Source organism: Monodelphis domestica, chromosome 1, assembly GCF_027887165.1.
Source record: "Monodelphis domestica isolate mMonDom1 chromosome 1, mMonDom1.pri, whole genome shotgun sequence".
Taxonomy (NCBI): domain Eukaryota; kingdom Metazoa; phylum Chordata; class Mammalia; order Didelphimorphia; family Didelphidae; genus Monodelphis; species Monodelphis domestica.
This window is the reverse complement of record NC_077227.1, coordinates 131,773,125-131,800,025: the sequence shown is the minus strand read 5'-3', so window position 1 is coordinate 131,800,025 and position 26,901 is coordinate 131,773,125. Positions and strand designations below refer to the sequence as shown.

The window sequence follows — 26,901 nt, the reverse complement described above, 5'->3', positions numbered from 1 at the left end:
AAAACTTCCCTTGAGTCACATCAGCTGTTTTTTTTCCTCACTGCTCTGAAGCATTGTGCATTTGGAAAACATGATGTGGGCACCAGACCAATGGATCAGCTCTATTCTCTTTTTTTTTTTTTTGACTCTTCCTAGTAGTTCCTGCATGTTTTGCTTGGCAGAAGTAAAATGGCCCTCTGGTTCCAGATGATTTATTATATGCTATGCAAACAGCTTCTGCTTACTTTGTTGATCTATTGGTTCTTTAGATTAAAAAATGACTGGCTACAATCTAGAAAATATGAGGGGCTTATGGTTGGATTTTGCTTTTTTTTTTTTCTGTTTCCTTGTAAAGGAAAACAACTCCCTGGAAAGAGAATTCCTGGCATTAGAATTTACTATGTTATCCATCAGAACAAGATACATATAAGTGATTTCAAAGAGAGAAAGCTTGTTATTTAGTAAACTGGAACCTAAAAGAAGAGCTTTTCACATTTCTGACCCACGCAGTAAAGTAAATTTTATTAAAGGAGAGCTGTTTGGGTTCTATTTTAGTATTTATTTCCATATAAATCTCAGAAAACTGCTATTCTAAGCACTTTCTCTGAAATGACTTGGACCTTTTTTGCCTTGTGTTTTACATATCAATTTTGTGTGTGTAGTTGGGGCACTCACTACTAAGACTTTCTTACCTCAGCATCTCTACTTCATCAAACCAATCTGAGTAGTCTTGCTCACTTCCCATAATATTAAAACAATGAGTTACAAGAAGTCTTTTAGAGAATATATTTCTGTTATCTTTGTACTATTTATCCTGGATTGGATTCATTTTGCTTATTTGGATTTCATTGGATATAATAGGAAAAAAAGGGAAGTTGTATAATTCTATTTTTGTGTACTATCCTTGTTCTCCAGAAGTAAGGGAAGCAAAAAGTTATATTAAAGGTTAGACTCTAATCAGTTAACCGTAAGAACAGTGACAAGAACTTTTGATCACACCCATTAAAGATAACTGTGATCTAAACTGACATAGTCAAAAATTGACTCCTGAAGGGATGGGAAAATACCTCTCACCTCTGGGTTTCGACTGAAATGTGACTCATGAGAAAACTCACATGTTGACCAGTATAGTCCTGTAGTGTTTATCCCACTATATAATCTCAGTGAAACTTAACTTAAGTCTTGCTTTTAGCTATTTTTTTCCTTAAAGACAACAGTAGGACATGATTTATAATTAATTCACTAAAGCTTTTTATGACAGGAAGACTAAAAAATTTGTTGTCAAAGGTACTGTGTTCTCCCTTATATTTCTTAATGAGGAAAAGGAAAGACAGGAAAGGAGGGCTGGGCTATTTACTCTGAAGCATATAGAAGTCCAATGTGGGGCCAGCTCTGTTCCCATAAACCATACTTTTGAGACACTGTACCTGAGAAAACCTTTGGAAGACAAAAAGCATATCACTAGCATCTATTAGGAAATCTGAAATAACTACTCAATTTTGCTTTCTTTTGAAAACTTGGTGTGGTTGTGACAGTGGACTTGAAAATGGATTAGACTTGGCTCTAATTCTTTTATTATTGCCTATCATCTTCCCCCCCAAAAAAACAGAGCATAGGGTTTCAGCCACATGACCTTGACTAAAGTCAGTGAGGTTGATGTTTTTACATCACCCACAAAGAACATTAAAACTGCGAATCAGAGTTGGACACAGGCCAACTTGGTAACAAGTTGAGTGTTTTTCAAGTGTATGCTTAAATGTCTTTGAGCAGACTCAATTTGAACCATTTATTTAAATGAGGCTTCTGGTTACAGTATAGCAACAGCCCAGTGAATTTGTTTAAATGACAGCTTTGTGGAGAATTGTATTTTTGTTAGAAAATCAACATCATGAGAAAATTTTAGTTTGTTTAAAATATCTTCATAATGGCCTTCTTGCTTTTGTGCTCAATCATTTGCTGTCACAGTTCAGACTTGTCAGGGTACTTTATGCCCCTAATCTAGGATTTTGAATGTTGCCAAAACTGTCTGTTAAAGTGATAATTTTCTACCTTACAAAGCAGCTTTGCCAGAGAGATTGAAGCAGAGCATTGGAAATAGCTTTGAAAGAAAGTACATGCAGTCCTCAGACTAGAAACTGATTGTGTTCTCTAAATGTACATTTATAAGTTTTTATTTGAAACTTCTTTTTCTTTTTTTTTTAAACCCTTACCTTCCAACTTGGAATCACTACTGTGTATTGGTTCCAAGGCAGAAGAGTGGTAAGGGCTAGGCAATGGGGGTTAAATGACTTGCCCAGGGTCACACAGTTGGGAAGTATCTGAGGCCAGATTTGAACCTAGGACCTCCCATCTCTGGGTCTGGCTCTCAATCCACTGAGCTACCAAGCTGCACCCAGAACTTATTTTTCTGTAGAAATAATACTTAAATAGTGGTTACATTCCCAGGCTTGCTCACAAAAGTCTATATAATCCCTAATGTGGTTGAGTTATTTATAGTGTGAAATTACTTATAGTGTGAAATGATAGAAAACAACAAAAATTGCCATATCAGTAATTTTTAAAATGGGAAACTAACAAAATTTGTAAATTACTCATTTAACTTGACTATTAGAATTTGGGGGAAAGGAGATTTACGTAAAAGATTTAAAACTTTTGAAAGGCAAGATTTCTGTAGAACATTTAAAGAATTTTAGAAATTGATGGCACTCATTTTTCATGTTGTATTTCCCTTAAAACTAATAATTTATAATATTAGTTGCCAGCTGTGATTGAGATTATTCTATAGAATTAACAGGAATTAATATAGTTGAGATAACAGAGTTAGGGAACAAAGCAGAAGATTAATGAGTACTGGAGAAGCTTTATCTGGGGTGAAAAGAACTGAGCTATTGAAGACAAAAGGGAGATAAGCAACATCATTGCATAAAGTCTATTGGAAGAAAGAAATTGTGTTATAGAACAAAACTTTTGGATTATGTAACTTTTGGATTCCCTGTTTTAGCCATGTGGATGGCATTGATCTACCCAGCTTTCTATAGGGTTTAAAGAATTTAAAGATTAGAGAGAAAAAGAAGGAAGAGAGCTTTGGAGAATGGAAGGAGGAATAATGTACAACCAGCCATCGAATGAGATATTAATTATATTTTTTAATTGTAAAGCATTTATTACTGTGATTGGCCTGGAGTAGGCAATGTATAAATGTGTATTTTTTTTTCCTTTCCCAATCATTTGGGCAAACAAGATATTCACAAAATGGTTGTTCTTACTTTAGGGCAGTGATGACAGACTTAGAAACTGAGAGCCCAAACCGCACCCCTCACATGGCATGTGAGCCAACCCCTTACCCCAGACAGCTTTCATTGGCTGCTAGGCAGAGGGGTGAGTGATGAGAGAAATGTCCTCAGGTGGGGATGGGGAGCTGCCCTCTCTGGCACACATGTCATAGGTTTGCCAACATGGCCTTAGAGAATGAGTGCCTGTATCTATTCCATCTTTCACAGAGAAAATGGTCAAAGAGTTGTATTGGAATAGAGTATGTTACTAAGCAGAGTTCACCCTGGAACTCTTGGATTCCTATCGGTATTTTGGGTCTCTGAAGGAGAAGGCAGCAAAGACAAAGGTATACATACTTATATGATGGGTTTTGTTTTTAGACAACTAAAGAAGACCACAAGCTGAAAGGTTTGGGGGCTTTTGACTTACCTCTGTCTGCAAAGGTAGAAGTTCAAACCACATAGACGCAGGTCCTGTTTATCTGTGGGTTATTTCTCCCCTCCCCATCCCTCAAAGTAGAAATCATTACATGTTTGTCTCTCAAATTGAGCCAACTTTGCTTTTTAGAAGGTTATTTCTATTTTCAAAAATGATCTTTAAATTGTTAGACTATAAATACAAGTTACCTCACTAATCCTTTGCCTTACTGGATTTTTTTTTTGGTTTGTTATGGCCACTTTATTGTGAAGAAGAGACCCTTGATGTCCCTCAATTGGGGAATGGCAGAACAAATTGTGGTATATGATAGTGATGGAATACTATTATGCTATGAGGAATGATGAACAGGATGATTTTGGAAAGAAAGACCTTCTTGGACTGATGCACAGTGAAATAAGCAGAACCAGGAAAACATTGTACATAGTAAACTGCAATGTTGTGGAACAATTAAATGAATTAAGCTTTGCTACTAACAAACAGCAATAAAATGATAAAGAACAATTCTGAGGGACTTATGAAAAAATGCTATCCACCTCAAGAGAAAGAATTGTTGGAGCAGGAAAAAAACCATATGATTTATCACTTGTTTATTTGGGTATATGTTTGGGGGGTTTTGGTTTTATAATATGGAAATCTGTTTTATGTGATAATACATGTATAACCCAGACTGAATTGCTCTGGGAGTGGGTAGGGAAGAAGGGAGTGACAATTTGGGTCATATAACTTCAGAAAATTTACATGGAAATTTGTTATAAAAAATAGAGAGACCCCTTGTGACCCAGTAGCAACTGCAAATTTCAACTAAAGATAGTAATTCTACAGTAGCTGCTTCTGTTGAGTTAGGGTGGAGAGATGTTTTGAGAGGGAGTTTAGGTTTATACAATAATGTGATATGTTAATTAGGAAATCTAATAGGATCTCAGGTTGCATTAAGATAATATTCTAGTAGTGGAACCACTATACTTGAGCCACATCTGAAGTAGCTTGTGCAGTTTTGGTTTTGGGGAAGGATGTTGTTATTTGGAGAATGGCCAGAGGAGGCAACGAGGATGATAAAAGACCTCAAGTTCATGTCATATAAAGATCAGTTAAAAACTGGAAATGTTTAGCTTGAAGAGGAAAAAACTTTAGAGGGACACAAGCATTTTCAAAGGTCATTACCTGAAAAAGGAATTTGTGTTCCACATGACTCCAAAGGATAAAACTAGAAACAATGTGTAACAATTGTCAAGATAGCAAATTTGAATTTAAGGAGAAACTGCCAAAGTTATCCAGAAATGTATTTTGGAGACAAAGAAGTAGGACCTTTTTAATTTCTCTCTTCATAGACCAGATAACTATATATTGTGTGTGTGCCTCAAGGAAGAAATTTGAGTAGATGACCTCTTATGTCTCTTTATCTAGTTCCTTATAGTATCTGTAACTCCTTATCTATGATCCTGTAATAATATATAATCCTGTAAAAATAATTTTTGCTCATATTTTGTTTTATGAGGTAGTGATTCTACATCTGAGTAGACCCTGACAGACTTAGAGGAAGCAAGATGCCCTCCAAAAGTATCTTTTCCTCCAGCCCTTCTGGACCATCCCTCTCTATAGGGAGTAGTATTGAAAGTATGGGGATTTATGATGGATTATGTATGACTATGTATGATTATGTATGATAGGCATTCTCAGCCCAAGTCTCATCAGACTGGACACTTAATGGATACTGAGTCTGCCACATTCCCTGAAGGATGATGGTGTCAACACAACAGAAATAATGGGGGCCTCTAATCCATACAACAGTATCCCAAAGGATCACATGCTGATTTTGTTTTTAAATATAATATCTATGTTTTACTGTATTTTTTATTTTGTTAAATATTTCCCAATTATATTTTATTCTGATTGGGGTTGTACTTGAGAATGTTGTAGTCTGCATGTTGTTTTAAGAGTAGCAATTTATTGTAGTGTTTATCCAGATAATGTAAAAGGAAGTTAAAAACTCACTTTAAATATACATTCTGCATCCCAGTTCAATCTGACTTCTTATTGTCCTTACTTGAGAATTTTACTTTCTGACAGAATTGATTGTTTTAATGAAAATCCCGATCCCACCCCCAACCCCCGCCAAAAAAAAGATTGTGGGTAGAATCATAGACTTTTAAAGGTGAAAGGGCTCTCCAAGAGAATCTAATCAGCTTTTCATTTTTGATTGAGAAACCTGAAGTCCAAAGAGGGTGATTTACTTGTCATCACAGATAGTTAATGGAAGAACCATATACAAATTCAGTTATTCTGTTCTTTAATCCTATATCTATATACCAGTTAGCTGGTGTTACAAATATATTTGCAAAAGTAATATCAAGGACAATAAGAAGTCAGATTGTGGGGCTAGAATCTGGCAAACACACTTTGTTCTTCTCCATCTTTGTGTTCCTTGCTGAGGTCATTGAACACCTTGTACATAATTGGTGGATAAACTTGTTCCTCTGGAATAAATTGGAAATCATTGCTTAATAACAGTGCCTGTTCTTGATTTCTTGACTGTTCCTCTTTTGTGAAGGATGCTTACGTAGTATATCCCAGGGATGAAGGTTTATCTTTGTCTGTTCTGCCTTCCTACTCTTCTCCTCTTTTGTTATCATGCTATTGATTATATTATAGCAATAGCAATGCCTGATGATTCCTCCAAGGAACAGAGCGCAAAGTGTTCGTGTGAGGAGTCTTAAGAAATAAAGTGGGGGGCGGAGTCAAGATGGCAGCTTAGCAAGCAGCAAAAGTTCAGACCTCCTGGAAGACCCTTCCTTACCAATACAGGCTCCTATGGCACTGAAATTCAATCTGAACAACAGGACAGAAGCGGGGAACCCTTCTTCTGGACTCAAATCAAAAGGTACGCCCCCCCCCCCCCAAAGCCGGAATCCGAGAATACTCAGGGCTAAGGGGAAGGCAGAGCGAAGGTCACAGGACCCCTCCCCCACAACCCAGAGGGCTGAGCCCCCAGCAGCAGCGGGAACCTCTGAGCAGGCAAAGGTGCTGGTTTGCAGGGTCTACCTTGTGAGCAATGGGGAGCCGGACTCAGAGCATCCAGCTTGGACAATGGGGAGGAAGCCAGGGAGAAACAGGCGGTGGCTGGGTCCCTCCATCTGGCTCCAGTCTCACCCTTGCCTCCGGCACATCCAGACCAATCCAGTTGAACTAATCCCATCAGAACTCCTCAGAGTTTAGGTAGGCGGGCAAAGGCACTTGCGGACAGTGGAGAAGCAGCTGGAGAGAACTAGAGAGTGCCTGGGCGGCCCAGCCTTCCAGGAGTCTTCAGAGCCTCAGTGCTTCATACCACATACAGCCCAACCCAATTGAACTCAATCCAATCAAAAGCCTCCAGAGGACAGGGAAGCTAATATTCCTCCCCTAGAGACTGTACCAAGAGATCTGACAAAACTCCAAGAGGGGAGCCTGACAGCCCCAAAACCAAAACAAAATGAGAGGAGCAAGAGCACAGCCAAATACGGGGAGCAAAGAAGGGATAAACTCAAGCAAACAACAGAAAAAGAAGAAAGAAATGATAATAGACAGCTTCTGCACAGGTAATGAGCAAAGAGCGAATGAAACAGAGGGGGAGGACCCAGCAAAGGAAAAATCAGAAATCCTAGCGAATTGGATACAGGCTTTGGAAGAACTCAAAATGCAATTCAAAACACAATTAAGAGAGGCTGAAGACAATTGGGAAAAGAACTTAAAAACTAAGATAAGTCATCTGGAAACAGAAAATAGTGTCTTAAAAGCCAAAATCAACCAGCTGGAAAATGAGGCAAAGGAGATGAAAGATGAGGCAAAGCTGATGAAAGATGAGGTGAAGAAGATGAAAGATGACCTCCAAAGAAAATCTGACCAAAAGGAAAAGGACAACCAAAAAACTAAGGATGAAATCCAGTCTTTAAGAACCAGAATACAACAACTTGAATCGAGCGACCTCACAAGGCAGCAAGACACTATAAAACAAAACCAAAAGAATGAAAAAATTGAGGAAAATATGAAGCATCTCATTCACAAAACAGAGGATTTAGAAAATCGTTCAAGGAGAGACAATTTAAGAATTATTGGCCTACCAGAAGACCATGACAAAAGAAAAAGCCTGGACATTATATTACAGGAAATTATTAAAGAAAACTGCCCCGAAATCCTTGAACAAGAGGGAAAAGTGGAGATTGATAGAATCCACAGATCACCTCCTGTACTTAATCCCCAGCTGACAACACCCAGGAATGTTATAGCCAAATTCAAGAACTATCAGACCAAAGAAAAGATATTACAAGCCGCCAAGAAGAAGTCATTCAGATACCAAGGAACCACAGTGAGGATAACTCAGAATCTGGCTGCATCCACTCTGATAAAAAGAAAGGCATGGAATACGACATTCCGGAAAGCAAGGGAACTAGGTCTACAACTAAGAATCAACTACCCAGCAAAACTGACTATATTCTTACAGGGGAAAGTATGGTCATTCAACAAAATAGAAGAATTTCAAGAATTCGTAAAGAAAAGACCAGACCTGAACAGAAAATTTGATGTCCAAGCACAGAACTCAAGAGAATCATCAAAAGGTAATTAAAAAAGAGGGGAAAAAAGAAAAAAATTTTTAAGAGACTCAATAAGTTAAAATGATATGTATCCCTATAAGAAAAGAGGTCATTGGTAACTCTTAAAAATTGTTGTTATTAGCTGGGAAGCAAAAAGAAGTATACTTAGAGGGAACAGCAACAAACTGTATAGGATGAAAGGACAAGACATAAATAGGTATATAGATATATGCATGCAAAAACACATACGCATGAGTATGCATATATATAACTAGAGCTTAAAAATAGGATTAAAAGAAATGGGAAAAGAAACAAATGGGGGTAAATTTATATGTCATAAAGAAGCTCATTGTGGGAGGGTGGAGAACATCAATACACTGGAAGGGTAAAGAGGTCAGAGACAGGAAATACTCAACTTTTACATTCTTTGAAAGTGACTCAAAGAGGGGAAAACAATCCAATCCATTGGGGGCAGAGAATAGATTTGCACCCTATAGGGGAGTAGAAGGGTAACAAATGGTCTGGTGGGGAGGGAAGCAGTATAAGAGAGGTAGGGAGCGGGGGTTTAATTTTAGAAAGACTACAGGGAAAATAAGGGGGGGATAAATAGGGAGGGGGGTAGAAAGGGAAGTAAAATAAGGGTGGGAACAAGGGGAACTGTTCAAAAGCAAACATTGGTGTAGAAGGAAATAGTGAAAGAAGAAAAGGCAGGTAAAGGAGCAGAAATCAAAATGCTAGGAAATACACAGCTAGTAATCATAACTCTGAATGTGAATGGAATGAACTCACCCATAAAACGCAAGCGAATAGCAGAGTAGATTAGAGTCCAAAACCCTACCATATGCTGTCTACAAGAAACACATATGAGAAAGGTAGATACACATAGGATGAAAGTAAGAGGGTGGAGCCAAATCTATTAGGCATCAACTGAGAAAAAGAAGGCAGGAGTCGCAATCATGATATCTGACAAAGCCAAAGTAAAAATAAATCTAGTTAAAAGAGATAGGGAAGGTAATTACATCCTGATAAAAGGCAGTATAGACAGTGAGGAAATATCTGTACTCAACATGTATGCACCAAATGGCATAGCATCCAAATGTCTAAAAGAGAAACTAGAGGAACTCAAGGACGAAATAGATAGAAAAACTATACTAGTGGGAGATCTGAACCTTCCTCTATCCGAACTAGATAACTCAAACCAAAAAATAAATAAGAAAGAGGTAAGAGAAGTGAATGAAATCTTAGAAAAATTAGAGTTAGTAGACATGTGGAGAAAAATAAATATGGACAAAAAGGAATATACCTTCTTTTCTGCAGCACATGGTACATTTACAAAAATTGACCATGTATTAGGGCATAAAAACAATGCAAACAAGTGCAAAAGAGCAGAAATAATAAATGCAACTTTCTCAGATCACAATGCAATGAAAATAATAATTAGTAAGGGAACATGGAGAGATAAATCGAAAATTAATTGGAAATTAAACAATACGATTCTCTAAAACCAGTTAGTTAAAGAACAAATCATAGAAACAATAACTTCATTGAAGAAAATGACAATGATGAGACATCCTTTCAAAACCTATGGGATGCAGCCAAAGCAGTACTCAGGGAGAAATTTATATCCTTGAGTTCATATATTAACAAATTAAGAAGGGCAGAGGTCAATAAATTGGGCATGCAGATTAAAAAAATAGAAAGTGAACAAATTAAAAATTCTCAGATGAAGAATTAGAGATCCTAAAACTCAAAGGAGAAATTAATAAAATTGAAAGTCAAAGAACTATTGATTTAATAAATAAACAGACTAGAAGCTGGTACTTTGAAAAAACAAATAAAATAGACAAAGTACTAGTCAGTCTAATTAAAAAAAGGAAAGAAATAAACCAAATTGACAGTATCCAAGATGAAAAAGGAGACCTCACCTCTAATGAAGAGGAAATTAAGGCAATCATTAAAAACTACTATGCCCAATTATATGGCAACAAATATGGCAATCTAGGTGATATGGATGAATACTTACAAAAATATAAATTGCCTAGACTAAAAGAGAAGAAATAAATTACCTTAACAACCCCATTTCAGAAAAAGAAATTGAACAAGCCATCAAAGAACTCCTTAAGAAAAAATCCCCAGGTCCAGATGGATTCACAAATGAATTCTATCAAACATTCAAAGAACAACTAATCCCAATATTAAACAAACTATTTGACAGAATAGGCCAAGAAGGAGTTCTACCAAATTCATTCTACAACACAAACATGGTACTGATCCCAAAGCCAGACAGGTCAAAAACAGAGAAAGAAAACTATAGACCAATCTCCCTAATGAATATAGATGCAAAAATCCTAAATAGGATACTAGCAAAAAGACTCCAGCAAGTCATCACAAGGGTCAACCACTATGACCAGGCAGGATTCATACCAGGAATGCAAGGATGGTTCAATATTAGGTAAACCATCCACATAATTGACCATATTAACAAGCAAACTGACAAAAATCACATGATTCTCTCAATAGATGCAGAAAAAGCCTTTGATAAAATAAAACACCCATTCCTATTGAAAACACTAGAAAGTATAGGAATAGAAGGGCCTTTCCTAAAAGTAATAAACAGTATATATCTAAAACCATCAGCAAACATCATCTGCAATGGGGATAAACTAGAAGCCTTTCCAATAAGATCAAGAGTAAAACAAGGATGCCCATTATCACCTCTATTATTTAACATTGTACTAGAAACACTAGCAGTAGCAATTAGAGAAGAAAAAGAAATTGAAGGTATTAAAATTGACAATGAGACCAAGCTATCACTCTTTGCAGATGATATGATGGTTTACTTAAGGAATCCTAGAGAATCAACCAAAAAGTTACTCGAAATAATCAACAACTTTAGCAAAGTTGCAGGATAAAAAATAAACCTGCATAAGTCATCAGCATTTCTATATATCTCTATCCCATTTCAGCAGCAAGAATTAGAGAGCGAAATACCATTCAAAATCACCTTAGACAATATAAAATACTTAGGAATCTATCTGCCGAGACAAGCACAGGAACTATATGAACACGACCACGAAACACTCCACACAATTAAAACTAGATCTAAACAATTGGAAAAACATTGATTGCTCATGGGTGGGACGAGCTAACATAATAAAAATGACATTCCTACCCAAATTAATTTACTTATTTTGTGCCATACCCATTGAACTACCAAAAAACTTCTTTACTGAATTAGAAAAAACCATAACTAAGTTCATTTGGAAGAACAAAAGATCAAGGATATCCAGGGAAATCATGAAAAAAAATGCAAAGGAAGGAGGACTTGCAGTCCCAGATCTCAAACTATACTATAAAGCAGTGGTTATCAAAGCAATTTGGTACTGGCTAAGAGACAGAAAGGAGGATCAGTGGAATAGACTTGGCATAAATGATCTCAGCAATACAGTTTATGACAAACCCAAAGACCCCAGCTTTGGGGACAAAAATCCATTATTTGATTAAAACTGCTAGGAAAATTGGAAGACAGTGGGGGAGAGATTAGGTTTGGATCAACACCTCACACCCTACACCAAGATATGGGTGAATGACTTGAACATAAAGAAGGAAACTATAAGTAAATTAGGTGAACACAGAATAGTATACCTGTTCGACCTTTGGGAAGGGAAAGGTTTTAAAACCAAGCAAGACTTAGAAAGAGTCACAAAATGTAAAATAAATAATTTTGACTACATCAAATTAAAAAGTTTTTGTACAAACAAAACCAATGTAACTAAAATCAGAAGGGTAGCAACAAATTGGGAAACAATCTTCATAAAAACCACTGACAAAGGTTTAATTACTCAAATTTACAAAGAGCTAAATCAATTGTACAAAAAACCAAGCCTTTTTCCAATTGATAAATGGGCAAGGGACATGAACAGGCAGTTCTCAGCCAAAGAAATCAAAATTATTAATAAGCACATGAAAAAGTGTTCTGCATCTCTTATAATCAGAGAGATGCAAATCAAAACAACTCTGAGGTATCACCTCACACCTAGTAGATTGGCTAACATAACAGCTATGGAAAGTAGTGAATGCTGGAGGGAATGTGGCAAAGTAGGGACACTAATTCATTGCTGGTGGAGTTGTGAATTAATCCAACCATTCTGGAGGGCAATTTGGAACTATGCCCAAAGGGTGATAAAAGACTGTCTGCCCTTTGATCCAGCCATAGCACTACTAGGCTTGTACCCCAAAGAGATAATAAGGAAAAAGACTTGTACAAGAATATTTATAGCTGCACTCTTTGTGGTGGCCAAAAATTGGAAAATGAGGGGATGCCATTCAATTGGGGAATGGCTGAACAAACTGTGGTATATGTTGGTGATGGAATACTATTGTGCTAAAAGGAATAATAAAGTAGAGGAATTCCATGGAGACTGGAACAACCTCCAGGAAGTGATGCAGAGCGAAAGGAGCAGAACCAGGAAAACATTGTACACAGAGACTGATACATTGTGGTACAATCGAAGGTAATGGACTTCTCCATTAGTGGCAATGCAATGTCCCTGAACAATCTGCAGGGATATAAAAAACACTATCCACAAGCAGAAGATAAACTCTGGGAGTAAAAATACGGATGAAAAGCAACTGTTTGACCACAGGGGTGGAGGGGATATGACTGAGGAGAGACTCTAAATGAACACTCTAATGCAAATACCAACAACATGGAAATGGGTTTGAATCAAGAACACATGTGATACCCAGTGGAATTGCGCGTCGGCTGTGGGAGAGGTGATGGGAGGGGGGGAGGGAAGAAAAGAAAATGATCTTTGTTTCCAATGAATAATGTTTGGAAATGACCAAATAAAAATTTAAAAAAAAGAAAAGAAATAAAGTGAAAGGGACAGCTGGGTAGCTCAGTGAATTGAGAGCCAGGCCTAGAGATGGGAGGTCCTGGGTTCAAATATGGCCTCAGACACTTCACAGCTGTGTAACCCACGGCAAGTCACTTAACCCCCATTGCCTAGCCCTTACCACTCTTCAACCTTGGAACCAATGCACAGTATTTATTCTAGGACAGAAGGTAAGGGTTTAAAAAGAAAAAAGGGGGGGAAAAAGTGAAAAATAAAAATAGAATTGTTTCTATTGTAAATGACAGTTTACTAATAAAAAATATTACTAATAAATTACTAATAAAAAAAAGCTCTCATTTTTCTGAGTCATACTTCCTTGATATCTGGTGGACTGTGGGCTCCTCTCTGGGTCTTTGCTTGGAGCCAAGTCATAAGGACACCTGAAGTTTGATTGTTAGGTCCCTGTCACAGTCATGCAAATTAAACAATATTTTATTCTGGTTTCTTCTTTGTCTGCATCTTCTTTATTTGGGACGCTCCATTTGATGCTGTAAACATCTGAGCACAGAATATTTGGATTTTAGATTTGGACACTTCTCAACTTTTTGCCTGCAATGTTTCAGACTTGTAATCTTTGTTCATCAGTAGTTCCATCTGCTCTGGTTTCTCATAGCTTTGTGACATCATATGACTGATTCCTGGAAGACACAGTGTATCCAAAGGGGATACAGTCTATAATTACAGTTTGAGGATGTGCTGAAAGCAAAGGACTGTAAAGTGTGGAAATTTTCAGTTAGGAATATATACATAAAAATATATGTGTGCATATATATGTAAGCAGTTTTGTGATGGAAAGCAGTGATCTGTGAACTGGAGCTTTTATTCTTTGTGACCTTGGATTCTGTTTTCATTTTAGGTTGTGGTGCTTTTGTCCACAAAGGGTGTAGAGAAAGTCTGGCTTCTTGTGCAAAGGTCAAAATGAAGGTAAGACATTTCTAACCAAAGATAGATCTTGAATCAGTCAAAAAAAATGTCAGGGGAAGGTTGTTTGGTTTTTTTTTTCTTTAGGGGGAGAAATAATGGGGGATATGATGAGATGACTTTTGTTTTTAAATTACTTCCCCAACAGGTAAATCAGTTCTTTTAATGTTTTTTTTTAGTAGAAACAGAATTATTTGTTTTTTAAAAAGAAAAAATGTTCTTAGGACTTTTGAAATTTTAATATATGTACATTCATTTTTAATATTTCTGCTTGAAGAGTTCAAATAGATTTGGTTTAAGTTTATATACTCAGTTTCTGTACTGTTGATTTCCTAACCTCTCAGGAAGCATCTAGTTGCAAGTAGGTGCTTCAGTTTTTTAGTATGTTTTAGGATCCTGTTTGTTTATAATGGGGAATCTTCTTCCTGAATATAAATTGCTAATTGCCTGGTGGCACCTTAAAATACTAGTACTATGCATAACTAATAAATACATAAACAAAGCCAATAGAAGAAGAAAAACATTAGAATTGGACCTGAGATTTGGGAACTATAGATGAGGAAGCTACCTTTACCAATGCAGGTTATTACCTTTTCTGCAATTTATAGTTTTAGAGGGTTGCCTCGATCACTGAGAGGTTGAAGATATTGTCTATCATCACATAGCAGACTTGAACTCCAAAACTTTCTAGTTCCAACACCAGCTTTCCATCTTTTATGTTATACTGCCTCTCACAGGTTTATTTTATATGGTACAGGGTGGCATATTTTGGTGGAAATTATGAGTTAATGTTTTTTTCAATTTCATTTGTATTCTACTTCCTTATATAATTATCTCCTTGTAGGGAAGCACTATATAGTTACCTGCACATTACCCATGTCTACACAAGCATTAGCAACAGTATGGTGATTTGTGGCTAAGACATTTTATCAGTGCTTGCCCAAACTATGGTGCAGTTATTGTTAAGTTTTCCTGGAAAATTATCACATAGATGGAAGACTCCAAAAAATAAGGCTTGTAGAATCATAAGTGTAGTGTCAGAAGGAATCTTGGAATTCATCTAGTCCTGTCTTCTCATTTTGCAGATAAGGGAACTAAGTCTTAGAGAGGTTAAATAACTTGCCCAAGGCCACATAAAGTCAGGTCTCCTCCTCTACCTCCAAAGCTGGCTTTTTTCTGCTGAGACACACTGAACTTGGTGATAAAATTATGGACATGCTCTCTTTAGTTGTGGGCACACTTTTTCTTGCCCAGGGATTTCTATTAAGTGTGTTATTTTCATCAGTGCCTATTTATGGGTTTTGCCATTTTTTTATATTGTTGTTGAAAATGTTGGTTGCAAATTCTTTAAAATATGATTCCTAAGGATTAAGCTATTTGGTTGATAGTTATCATGAAACTTGTTATTTAACAAAACCCAGGTGGAGAGTTTTCTTTCTTTCCTTTTTGACTGAACTGAATTCCGTTATTTCTTCTTCCAGCAACCCAAAGGAAGCCTTCAGGCACATGACACTTCTTCACTACCCACAGTCATTATGAGAAATAAACGTAAGTAGCAAATAGCCTACCCTTAGCTAGGGTGCCTCTGTATGCCCTGTGAAAACTTTCTCCCCCATCCAGTGGATACTCTTTGCCATCGACTTTTACCTCTGACCTAGTTTAAGTAGCATAGGAAGCCCATGAGCATCCTAGTTATTGAAGGTATTTCAGGAATTATTACAAAGCAGAAGATAATTTATTAAACATTTTGTGCAATTTCTCAAAATGTCATCAAACTTTTGAATGTTAGTGAGACTTTGAAAGTCTCTTCAGCTACAAATATCAAAATTCAGGAGAAACTTTAAAACTTCAGCAAAAACTGCAGTTTAATTGAACAGTTAGAGAAATACATTGGTTAACACTTGATTTCTTATAGAAAGGAATATTTTCATCCTTTGAGAGAAGGAATTTTCTTCCAAATATCATACTTTAGAAAAATCTGTTTAGGGAAAGGGGGGAAAAAAAACCCCAGACCAAATCATGATGGCAGAGTAAAAATGGGGATTCATCTGAGCTTTCCTTCTAAACAACTTTAAAATAATGCCCCCAAAATGAATTCTGGAGCAGCAGAACCAACAAAAGGAGAATTTGAAATAATTTTCCTGCCAAAGACAATTTAGAAGATTGGCAGGTAAGGCCTGTCTCTCCAGGGTGAGAGTAGAGCACAGCCCATCATAGGCTGCCCCAGCAGGCTGGAACCCAACAAAAGCCAACAGCAGGCCTTGGGAAAGGCTTAATTTAATTGGCAGCAGTTGCTTCTTGAGCTCTCAACCTGTTCAAAAAGAGATTACAGAGGATCCTTTGCTAGCACTGGATACAGGACTTTCTTGCACTGCCCTGTGTGGTCCCAGGTTGTAGTCCTAGGGTGAGGAGGAGCATTAGCAAGAATGGAGGGACCTGGTCATAGTTCCAGGGTAGAAAAGAATGTTTATGGTCACTCATAGACCAAGGTGCAAGCCAGGAGAGCACCTCTCCTTGGATTATATCACCTTGGAAGAACTGAAAACTTATAGACCCTCCAGAACTAAGTCTGAAAACAGCAGCATGAAAAACTTAAAGCTTGAGACAGTGTCCCAGGAGCAGAACCAAAATTCAATAGAAAGCTAAAATTCGCAACATAGACTGGGAAAATGAACAAACAATAAACAAGACCTAACCATAGAAAAATAATATGGTGACAGAGAAGGACAAAACAAATTAAGAAGAAGACAACAAAGTCCAAACAGCCACTATATCCAAAACCTCTATGGATTATCTCGGGCCCAAAAAGAATTCCTGAAAGATCTCAAAATGGATTTTTAAAGTCACACAAGAGAGGTAGAGGAAGTATTGGGAAAAGAAATACGTGATGCAAGAAAATCATGAAAAAAGAGTCAACAACTTGTTGACGGAGGTACCCAAAATACTTAAGAAAATAATACCTTACAAACCAAATAGGCACAAAAATTCACTGAAGAACAGAACTCGTAAAAAGTATAATTGGTCAACTGGAAAAAGAAAGTTCAAAAGCTCACTTCAAAATTATAATTGGGCAAGTGGAATCTAATGACTCTGTGAGGCTCAATATCAAAATAATAAGAGTAGAAATGTGAAATTTCTCATTGGAAAAACAACTGAACTTGAAAGTAGATCTATGAGAGAGAATTTAAGAATTATATGACTACCTAAAATTCATGTTCACAAAGAGGCAAAGATGTCATATCACAAAAATTTATCCCACAAAAACAAAAACAAAACAAAAAACTGCCCTGATATTCGGGAACAGGAGGGTAAAATAGAAATGGAAACAATCCACTCATCATCTCCTGAAAGAGATACCAAAATGAAATCTCTCAATAATATTATAGCCAACTCCCAGAGCTTCTAGGTCAAAGAGAAAATAATGCAACCAGCTAAATGTAAATAATTCAGATATTGTGGACCCATAGTCAGGATAACAAGATTTAGCAGCTTCTACATTAAAGGATCAAAGGACCTGGAATGTGATATTACAGAGAACAAAAAAGCTAGAATTACAACGAAAAATCCCTTACCCAATAAAACTGAGTATAGGAGGTAAGGTGGCCGTGGTGGTGGTTGTGGTGGTGGTGGTGGAGAAGAGAATGGATTTTTAATGACCTAAAGGACTTTCAAGCATTTCTGATGAAAAAGAGCAAAGCTGAATTTAAAAATTTGACTTTGAAATACAAGACATGAGAGAAGTATAAAAAAAGTAAATAGGAAAGAAAAATCATAAGGGATTTCAATAAAGTCAAATTGTTAACCTTCATACATGGGAATGTACTACTCATAACTCCTAGGGATGACTATGATGGGATGATATCTAAACAAATAAAATTAAGGACACAAAGAGAGATGCACTGGAAGAAGGGGGAAGGAAAGGTTAGAATGGGGCAATTAATCTCATGAAAGAGCTTCTTTTACATTGGAAGAGAAGTTGGGCAGGGGGTGAGGGGCGAACAAAGCTTAAACCTTACTTTTCATTAGAATTGGCTCAAAGAGGGAATAACATACACAGTTGAGTAAAGAAATCTATTTTACCTTACAGCGAAGTGTAGGAGGTAAAAAGAATAAAAAGTGGGGAGCTGATAGAAGAGAGGGCAGATTTAAGGAGGCAGTGGTCAGAAGCTAACATTTTTGAGGAGGGACAGAGTGAAAGGACAGAGAGAGGAATAAATGGAACAAATATGATGGAGGGTAACTATTCATAACTGAAAAAAATTTTATAGCAGGTTTTTCCTGAATAAAAGCTTACTTTCTAAATATATAGAGAACTCGGTCAAATCTTCAAGTATACAAGTCATTCCCCAATAGAGAAATGGTCAGAGCACCTGAACAGGCAGTTTTCAGGTAAAGAAATTAAAGCTCTCTATTGGCATATGAAAAAATGCTCTAAATCCCTGTTGATTAGAGAAATGCAAAATAAAACAACTCTGAGTTACCACTTCACACTTGTCAAAATGGCTAATGTGACAGAAAAGGAAAATGACAAATGTTAGAATAGTTGTGGGAAAATTGAAACACTAAAGCTCTTGGTGCAGTTGTGAACTGATGTGAACTGATCTAACTGTTCTGGAGAGCAATTTGGAATTACGATCAAAGGTCTAGGTCTATTAAACTCTTAAATGCCTATTTACAAAAATCAATTGATGAATGACTAAATAAGTTGTGATATATAGTTTTTATGGAATACTATTGGGTTATAAGAACTAATGAACAGGATACTTTCAGAAAAACCTAGGGAGGCTTATTTTAAATCATGAAAAGTGAAGTGAACAGAACCAGGAGAACAGTGTATACAATAGCAGCAATAACATACAATGATCAACTGTGAATAACTTAACTATTCTCAGCAGTACAATGATCCAAGGCAGTTCCAAAGGATTAATGATGGAAAATGCTGTCCACTTTTAAAGAGAGAATGAATGGAGTTTGAATGCAGATCAAAACTTTTTTTTCCCACTTCATTTTTTTTGTGTGTGTGGAGGTGTGTATTTTCTTTCACAATATAGTTAATATAGACTTTTTTGTTTTTTATGTTTTTGTATGGCTTTTTTTGTATGTTTTGTATGTCTGCACTTGTATTATGTTAAATTGCTTGCTTTCTCAAAGAGGGAGGAAAAGAATGTAGAACTCAAAAAAATTTTTTAAATGAATGTTTAAAACTTTAAGTAAAATATCCATGGACCTAAAAAAAAAAAAGACTGTTAGCCTAATTGTATTATGATGGGATAATATTTGTAGAATGGATTTAGTAACAGACCTAGCATATAGTAGGTAATATATATGTGTATATATATATATATATATATATATATATATGTATACACACACACATATATATATATATATATATATATATATATATATATTCCTTCCCTTCCTCTAGTTTTTTAGATTTACAGATGGGTAAATGGAGGTCAGTAGAGTTCAAGTGACCTCCCTCAGGTCACAGAGCTCTCATTAAATAGGGCCAAGACTAAATCCATGTCCCTACTATATCATATTGATCAAATTTTGTCACATTGCCAGATATGCATAATGTCATGATAGAATAGAATTCTAGAGGATGAACAATCTTCCTTCTCCTCTGATCCCCTCCCCTAAAGGCCAGTTAATTTCAACAGAAGTTCCGAGTTAGAAATTTGAGGAACACAAAAGACCTGTGGGAGATCAGCTCTTGTACAGGCCAAAAATGAACCGTACTGTAAGAACCTGAATGGAAACTTCAGATTTACAAAATAAGTAAATTGGGGAATGATTTTGCAATCATCTTTATAAATTCTTCATCATAGTCCTTTTAAACAGATTGCTCTACTAACATTTCTATTGCACAAAACTTTATAAGTAACACCTATTGTAGAAAGCAAGGCCCATTATATATGTCATGCTTATCTCAGCACTTGCTAGTCACTTGATAAATTTAGTTAACTTGGCACAAAGGCCTTGAAAATTCAGATAAACTCCAGAAACACTTTTGACTTACCCTCATGCTAATTCCCTATCCAGATCATCAGTGTAATGCCAGATCTTGATGGCTCATTGCTTTTGAGACCTTTCTTTCCATGCTGCCACCACTCTAAAATAGGAACTCATTATTTAATGCTTGAGTTTTGCTATACCATCCTAAGAATCCTCCATTACTACATCTATTTCCCTAATCCATAGAGACTCAGTTTGATGCATTTGTGATCTCATCAATGTGGGCTCACCCCTTAGCAGAACAGAAAATAATTGCCCATCTGCGCTTTCTCATTCTATGTGGTATTTGTCCATGTCCTTCCAAAAATCCTCCTTAAAGAATCTTATCTTGCTGAAGGACAAAGTAATTTCCTTTGGCATGTTATTCCTTCACTTAAATATCTTCAGTGACCTTATATACTAACATATCAAGTCCAAATTCTTCCCCCTAGTTTTTAAGGTCTTCTATAATTGGAATCCTTATAAGAAATACTGACTTTAGTACCTACTATCTCCCCAAGCCCTGAACAAGGCTATGTGGAAGCAAAGAAGAAATAAGATACAGGCTTAATACTCAAGGAATGTACACTCTAATGGTGGATAAGACATATGTACAAATAACTGTTGTACCCAGGAGAATGTTAAGTGAAGAAGGAAGGTCTAGAAAAGCAATGTGAGAAATGTGAGATTTAGAAATAATTTCTAGCTGATAGAAGGTTTCATCAGTGAGTTAGAACCCAAGTTGAACCTTGAAGGAAAAGGAGAAATGCCAAGTGGCAGTGAGAGGGTGGACCACATTTTGAGAATGGGGTCCAGGTAAGGCAGCATGTTCAAATTCATGAAGAAGAGAGTATTGAAGAATGGAAGAAGATGATATGTGATCTAATTTGTCTGTAATGTAGATTCTGTTAAGTGAGGAGCAGTATGTGTTAAGGTAGAGATAGGTAGTCAAAGGTGACTCCCCTATTTCAAGATTGGATGGCTTAGAAGGTATGTGTACCTTGCATATATTGTTTAATAAATGCTTATTGACTAAACTGTAAAATGTTATAGTTGGATTTGGTAAAACTCAAGTTCATTTCAGCTTCAAGAGTACATGAATTTATGAAATATTTGAAAAGTTTTTAATCCTGGGAATAACCTGACGATCTCTGTTCAGCAAGCTAGCCTTTGATGTTTGATATGGGTCGTAGATCAACAAATGTTTTAAAACACCTGCACTATGTTCAAGACATTGGTAGACAAGATTTAACCCTCTGATCAATACAGTGATCCATGATAATTTCAAAAGACTCATGATGAAAAAATGCTATCCATCACCAGAGAAATGATAAACCTTTTAAGTGTGGGTTAAAGCATATTTTTCCTTTTATTTTTCGTGTGTGTGTTGTGACATGGCTAGCATAGAAATGTGTTTTGCATGACTTCACATGTATAATGGGTATCACATTGCTTGCTTTGTTAAAGAATGGCAGAAGGGCTAGATTTTGGTAGAGAATTTTGGAACTCAAAATTTTAAAATGTTTAAAAAAAGAAAAGAAACTTCTGATCATTTCAGTACAACAGTTAGATGATACATCTGATACAATGTTCCATTCTCCTTCCAGCTTCACAACCTAAGGAGCGCCCTCGTTCTGCAATCCTTGTGCCTGATGAGACCTCTGTGGCTCCATTGTTCCCTAACAGGCGGTCACAGCAGTGTGCCTCACTTTCCAAAAGTGTCTCTATACAGAATATTGCTGGGTAAGTTCAGATTTCTGGATGGAACATTTGGCCCCTGGATATAATCACTAATTTTCACCATGAATTTTTGATCAAAATTGTGTTTAGTTGCTATGCATACTGAGTGATAAACTAGTATACTAGGATAGAGCTACTTCCTTTGATGAATTTTAGTTCAAAAAAATATGTAATAGATAAAAATATGGTCAACTATGCCTATAAACTGAGGACTTTTAATGTTAAATGTAATATTCATATTTTATCTGTAAATTGACTTTCATAACTAGTAATTTTCTTCAGAGCAATGTCCAAACAAAGATCTTTTTCATTTTGTAAATGTATGTGGGTAGAAAGGGGGGAGAAATGATTCCAAGTTAGTAACCACCAAATCTCAAAACTCAACTAGGGCTAGATTTTCCTCTTCTCTTGGCCCTTTACAATGTGCTGCAATCACTCCTCTAGAGAGAGAGTTTTGCCTCCCCTGACATTTCAGGACTTGGCTGCATAGTAAATTAGCACAGGGTTGATTATGATGGTTGTTATGATGTGATGTGCAAGGTTTACCTGTCTGCCCACCAAGAAAATAAGCCATTCACATTCAGGGCTCAAACATGCATCTCAGGGTAATGATTTGGTTAAACTAGGCTTGGATCAACTCCTTGACTAAAGCATTAAAAATCTCTTGAAGACTCCACTTCCCTTAGCATCCATGCACTCATGCTGTGTAGTCTTTTGTCAGCTTTTTCCAAGAGGAGTGAGGGAGAAGCAACCAACCAGTCTTTATATTCTCAGCTTCAGAGTACCATCATAAGAGTTTCCTTTTGAAAATTCTAATATTAAGATTTTGTTTTGTTGGGCAGAGATTTTTAAATGTCTTTAGAACAGAACCTGTTTCCAAATGACCGTTCTTGGTTTGTGTTAGAATTAATATACCCTTTTTACAGCAAGTGTTTCAGAAGTCAAGGAGTAGGAAGCAAAGATGAAATGGGGTCACAGTGGGTTCCAGATTATTTCTAATATAGCTCATGGAAAGAAATTCTCTCATATTACTATGAGGAGAAATACTCTTGAGCCTCTTTTAAAAGTTGTGGGTGGAACATAGATGAAAGGCTCATATTTTCTATTTTGTCATATTCTTTTCCATTCTGTTTGTAGCTGGCATATTTTGCTATACATTTCACTAGTGAATTGTTATTTTCAGTTATACATAGAGGGGGTTTTGGCCAACTGAAATGGTTTTGCAGTTAATTTTTCAAGTACTCACTTTTTGAAAGCAAGTTATATTTTTTCCAATACTATTTGACATCGTATGCTTCCTTTTGTCCTCAGAGTTGGCAATGATGAGAACATGGCAAACACCTGGAAATTCCTGTCCCATTCAACAGACTCTTTAAATAAAATCAGCAAGGTCAATGAGTCCACAGAATCTCTCACTGATGAAGGTAAGAGGATATGATTTATATCTATTCTGCAGAGACATGGTGTGGTCCATTAGCTACTCTGCAAAAGCATGTAGTTAAGGCAAGTGTTGGTGAGAAGGAAATCTGCCTTCTTCCTCTGAGGAGGCCTACAAAGCCTTGTCCATAAAATATCACACTTATTTAGATTACACTGGTGGTCAGAAGATTCCTAGTAACAAACATAAGTTATTGAGTAAGCCTTTGGATACCACAAAATACAAATGTTTTTCTTCCTTCAGTAGTCTGAGCTATTTAGAAAAAACTTCTAGGAACACACGAAGTATCCTAGACACTTCCCTTTTTTTTCTTCATAACTTTATAAAGTTAAAACAAGATGAATAGAATTATGGATCAATTAGTCTCCCTTGAAAAAGTTCTTATTACATCATGACTATAAGTATGCCCCCAAATGCACTTTTTTAGTCCACGGAAATTTATTCCAAAATTTTCTGCTTCCCTATCCTCCTTTTTATGCTGATATTGATGGAGTAAACCCAAAGTGTTAGGGACTTAAGAAAAGAGTCATATAATACTAGGGTAAAATAGGCATAAGCTTCTTAAAATGTTCCTAGCCTATTAATTCTGGTCATCAAATTCTACTGTTTTGGGAATAGGTACTGATATGAATGAAGGACAACTCATGGGAGATTTTGAAATGGATTCCAAACAGCTGGAGGCAGAATCCTGGAGTCGGATTGTAGATAGCAAGTTTTTGAAACAACAGAAAAAGGATATAGTCAAGCGGCAAGAAGTGATTTATGGTGAGACTTCAATATGCTATACAACTATTATTTTATTTGGTTGAATTGTATGATCTTATCTAACTTTGAGGCATAAAATATAAAATGAGGACTTTTGGATCTTTTTCTTCACTGAATCTGTTATGGCTCTTGACTAGGAAACTTCTGGAATATTCTTTGTGTTTTAAAACATATACTGCATTAATGTTCTCATGCAAGTGACTCAGAGAAATTGCCTGCTTTGAAAGTAGAATTTCTATTTTTCAACTACTTTAGGTAACACTGAGCCTAGAGGAACTCAATCCACAACACAAGACATTGCACCAACAGCCAAGGAGGCTCAGGTTGCTTAACATAAGCAGCAATAGAGAGAACATCAGATGACTTTTAGTTCAGTACAGGCTTATCATCTAAAGCCACTGTCAGTCACAAAAGAGAAATAGCACAAAGAGGGATCCATGATTTTTTAAAAGATATTTTCTTTTCCCAATTATATGTAATAACACTGTTCAACATACATTTTTTGAAATTCTACAGTCTAAATTGTCCCTCTTCCTCCTCTTCCCTCCCCCCACCCCCAACACCTTTTTCCAAAGATGGTAAGCAATTTGATCGGGGTTATACAGGTATTATTACCATGCAAAATCTACTTCCATATTGGTCATTGTTGTCTCATATGAAACCAAAACCCCAAGATAAAACTGTAATAGATTAGTATGCTTTGATCTGCATCAAATTCCAACAGTTTTTTTCTCTGAAGGTATATGGCATTCTCCATCATAAGTCCTTCAGAATTTTCTGGATCATTGTGTTGCTGAGAGTAGCTAAGTCTTTCACAGTGGATCATCCCATAGTTCCAAATTGCCCTCCAGAATGGTTAGATCAGTTCACAACTCCACCAACAGTGCATTAATGGCCCAATTTTGCTACATTCCCTTCAACATTTATCAGTTTCTTTTTCTGTCATATTGGCCAAGCTAATAAGATATGAGATGATACCTCAGAATCCCGATTTTCCTTTTTTTCCTAATTTTCCTTTCTCTTGTCAAGAGGGATTTAGAACATTTTTTATATGATCATTGATAGCTTTGATTTCTTCATCAGAAAATTGTTTGTTCATATCCTTTGACCATTTGTCAATTGGGAAATGGCTTGTATTCTTATCAATCTGACTTGAGTTCTCTGTAAATCTGAGAAATTAGATCTTTATCTGTGAAATTTGTTTTAAAAATGTCCTCACTTTTTTGTTTTCCCTTCTAAGCTTGGTTGTAATGGTTTTGTTTAAACAAAAACTTTAACATTTAATATAATTAAAATTATTCATTTTATATCTTGTAATGCTCTCGATCTCTTTTTTTGGTAATAAAATTCTTCCCTTCTCCATAGATCTGCCAGATAAACTATTCCATGTTCTAATTTACTTATGGTGTGACTCTTTATGTCTAAATCTTTTATATATAAACCTCTTTTGACCTTATCTTAGAGTGTTAAATACTAGCATATACCTCGTTTCTGCTCTACCGTTTTCCAGTTTTCTTAGCAATTTTTGTCAGATAGTGAGTTCTTATCCCAAAAGCTAGACTCTTTGGGTTTTTCATTTACTAGATTGCTATGGCCATTTACCCCCATGTTGCATATCTAATCTATTCCATTGATCCACCATTCTATTTCTCAGCCAGTGCCAGACTGTTTTGATGATTGTTGCTTTGTAATACAGTTTGAGATCTGGTACTGCTCGATCCATATGATTTAAGTGGATAAGATTGAATTGGAATTCAAATGGTAGTCAACCTTTCCCATCCCCTATTCCTCCCCAAAATGATATTTGTAGTATAGTATACCTGGGACAGAGTAAGTGATAACTAAATGTTTATTGATTGACTAATGGATTGATTTCTCCTACCTAGAATTGATGCAGACAGAATTACATCATATCCGCACTTTGAAGATCATGAGTGATGTGTATAGCAGAGGAATGATGACAGACCTGCTTTTTGAGCAGCAAATGGTAGAAAAACTGTTCCCTTGCTTAGATGAGCTCCTCAGTATTCACAGCCAATTCTTTCAAAGAATTCTGGAAAGAAAGAAGGAATCCCTGGTGGAAAAAAGTGAAAGAAATTTTCTCATCAAGAGGATAGGAGATGTCCTTGTGAATCAGGTGAGTAGTGGGAAGGATATCACATTCTTCTTGAGGGCTCACACTTCCAGTAGCCCAGGCATTGTGTGGAGTAATGAAGAAAAGTAGAAAGTGGGATTATTAATTGTGCCCCAACACACAAATCTTGTTTGCCTATAACCTTACTTATTCAAGAATAAGACTGAATGAGAAAATGTCTTCAAAATGCATCACAAGGCACATGATAATTGCTAGTAATGCTTTCAAATGTAATGTCGATTCAGCATCATTCTTCAGACAGAACGTGCTTAAAAATATTTGATATTTTAAAGTTATTTTGCCACCAAGATACATTTACTGGCTTGCTTTAGATATATCCTCCACAAACACTTAAAAAAAAAAGCTCATTACCTAATATGATGCCTAGAACTTAGCCATCTGTGTACCTTATTCTACATGTTCTTTTACATTTAGACTTTTTTATGATGGAAAAGGCAAATTGGTAGATTGACCAGAAATCAAGAGTTCTGACTTTTACTCCTTTGCCTGTGCTTTCAATCCTTTTATCATCTCCTTCCTTCAGGATCTTGTTCCCCCTTAGCTATTTCTTCCATCATTCAGGAGACATTTATTGAATACCATCTGTGAATAGGGAGTTGTCCTCCCCTATCTTCAGATTCTGCCTCTACATTCACTCTCTTTACTATTGTCTAGTCACTGGTTTCCCAATACTGGAAAAAAGCTTTCATTTGACCTTCCCAGTGCCTTCTGTTGCTTCCTCTCTTTTGC

General features: G+C 36.3%; 1 protein-coding gene and 1 long non-coding RNA gene across 20 annotated transcripts in view; one reads left to right on the top strand and one right to left on the bottom strand.

Moving 5' to 3' along the window:
• Positions 1 to 26,901, top strand: part of AKAP13 (A-kinase anchoring protein 13) — a 422,215-nt gene that overhangs the window by 371,239 nt on the left and 24,075 nt on the right. For all 14 annotated transcript variants that reach the window (XR_008913836.1, XM_056806779.1, XM_056806775.1 and 11 more), the window contains 6 exons: positions 14,010 to 14,077; positions 15,556 to 15,622; positions 21,682 to 21,817; positions 23,126 to 23,238; positions 23,871 to 24,017; positions 25,904 to 26,154. Coding sequence is in view for 13 of the 14 variants with exons in the window: in XM_056806779.1 (XP_056662757.1) it covers positions 14,010 to 14,077; positions 15,556 to 15,622; positions 21,682 to 21,817; positions 23,126 to 23,238; positions 23,871 to 24,017; positions 25,904 to 26,154 (782 nt within the window). In the remaining variant the exon portion in view is untranslated. The remainder of the gene's footprint in view (positions 1 to 14,009; positions 14,078 to 15,555; positions 15,623 to 21,681; positions 21,818 to 23,125; positions 23,239 to 23,870; positions 24,018 to 25,903; positions 26,155 to 26,901) is intronic.
• Positions 1 to 26,901, bottom strand: part of LOC103093443 (uncharacterized) — a 72,740-nt gene that overhangs the window by 39,027 nt on the left and 6,812 nt on the right. For all 6 annotated transcript variants that reach the window (XR_001629490.2, XR_008913840.1, XR_460500.3 and 3 more), the window contains exon 3: positions 25,900 to 26,091. This is a non-coding gene — a long non-coding RNA (uncharacterized LOC103093443). The remainder of the gene's footprint in view (positions 1 to 25,899; positions 26,092 to 26,901) is intronic.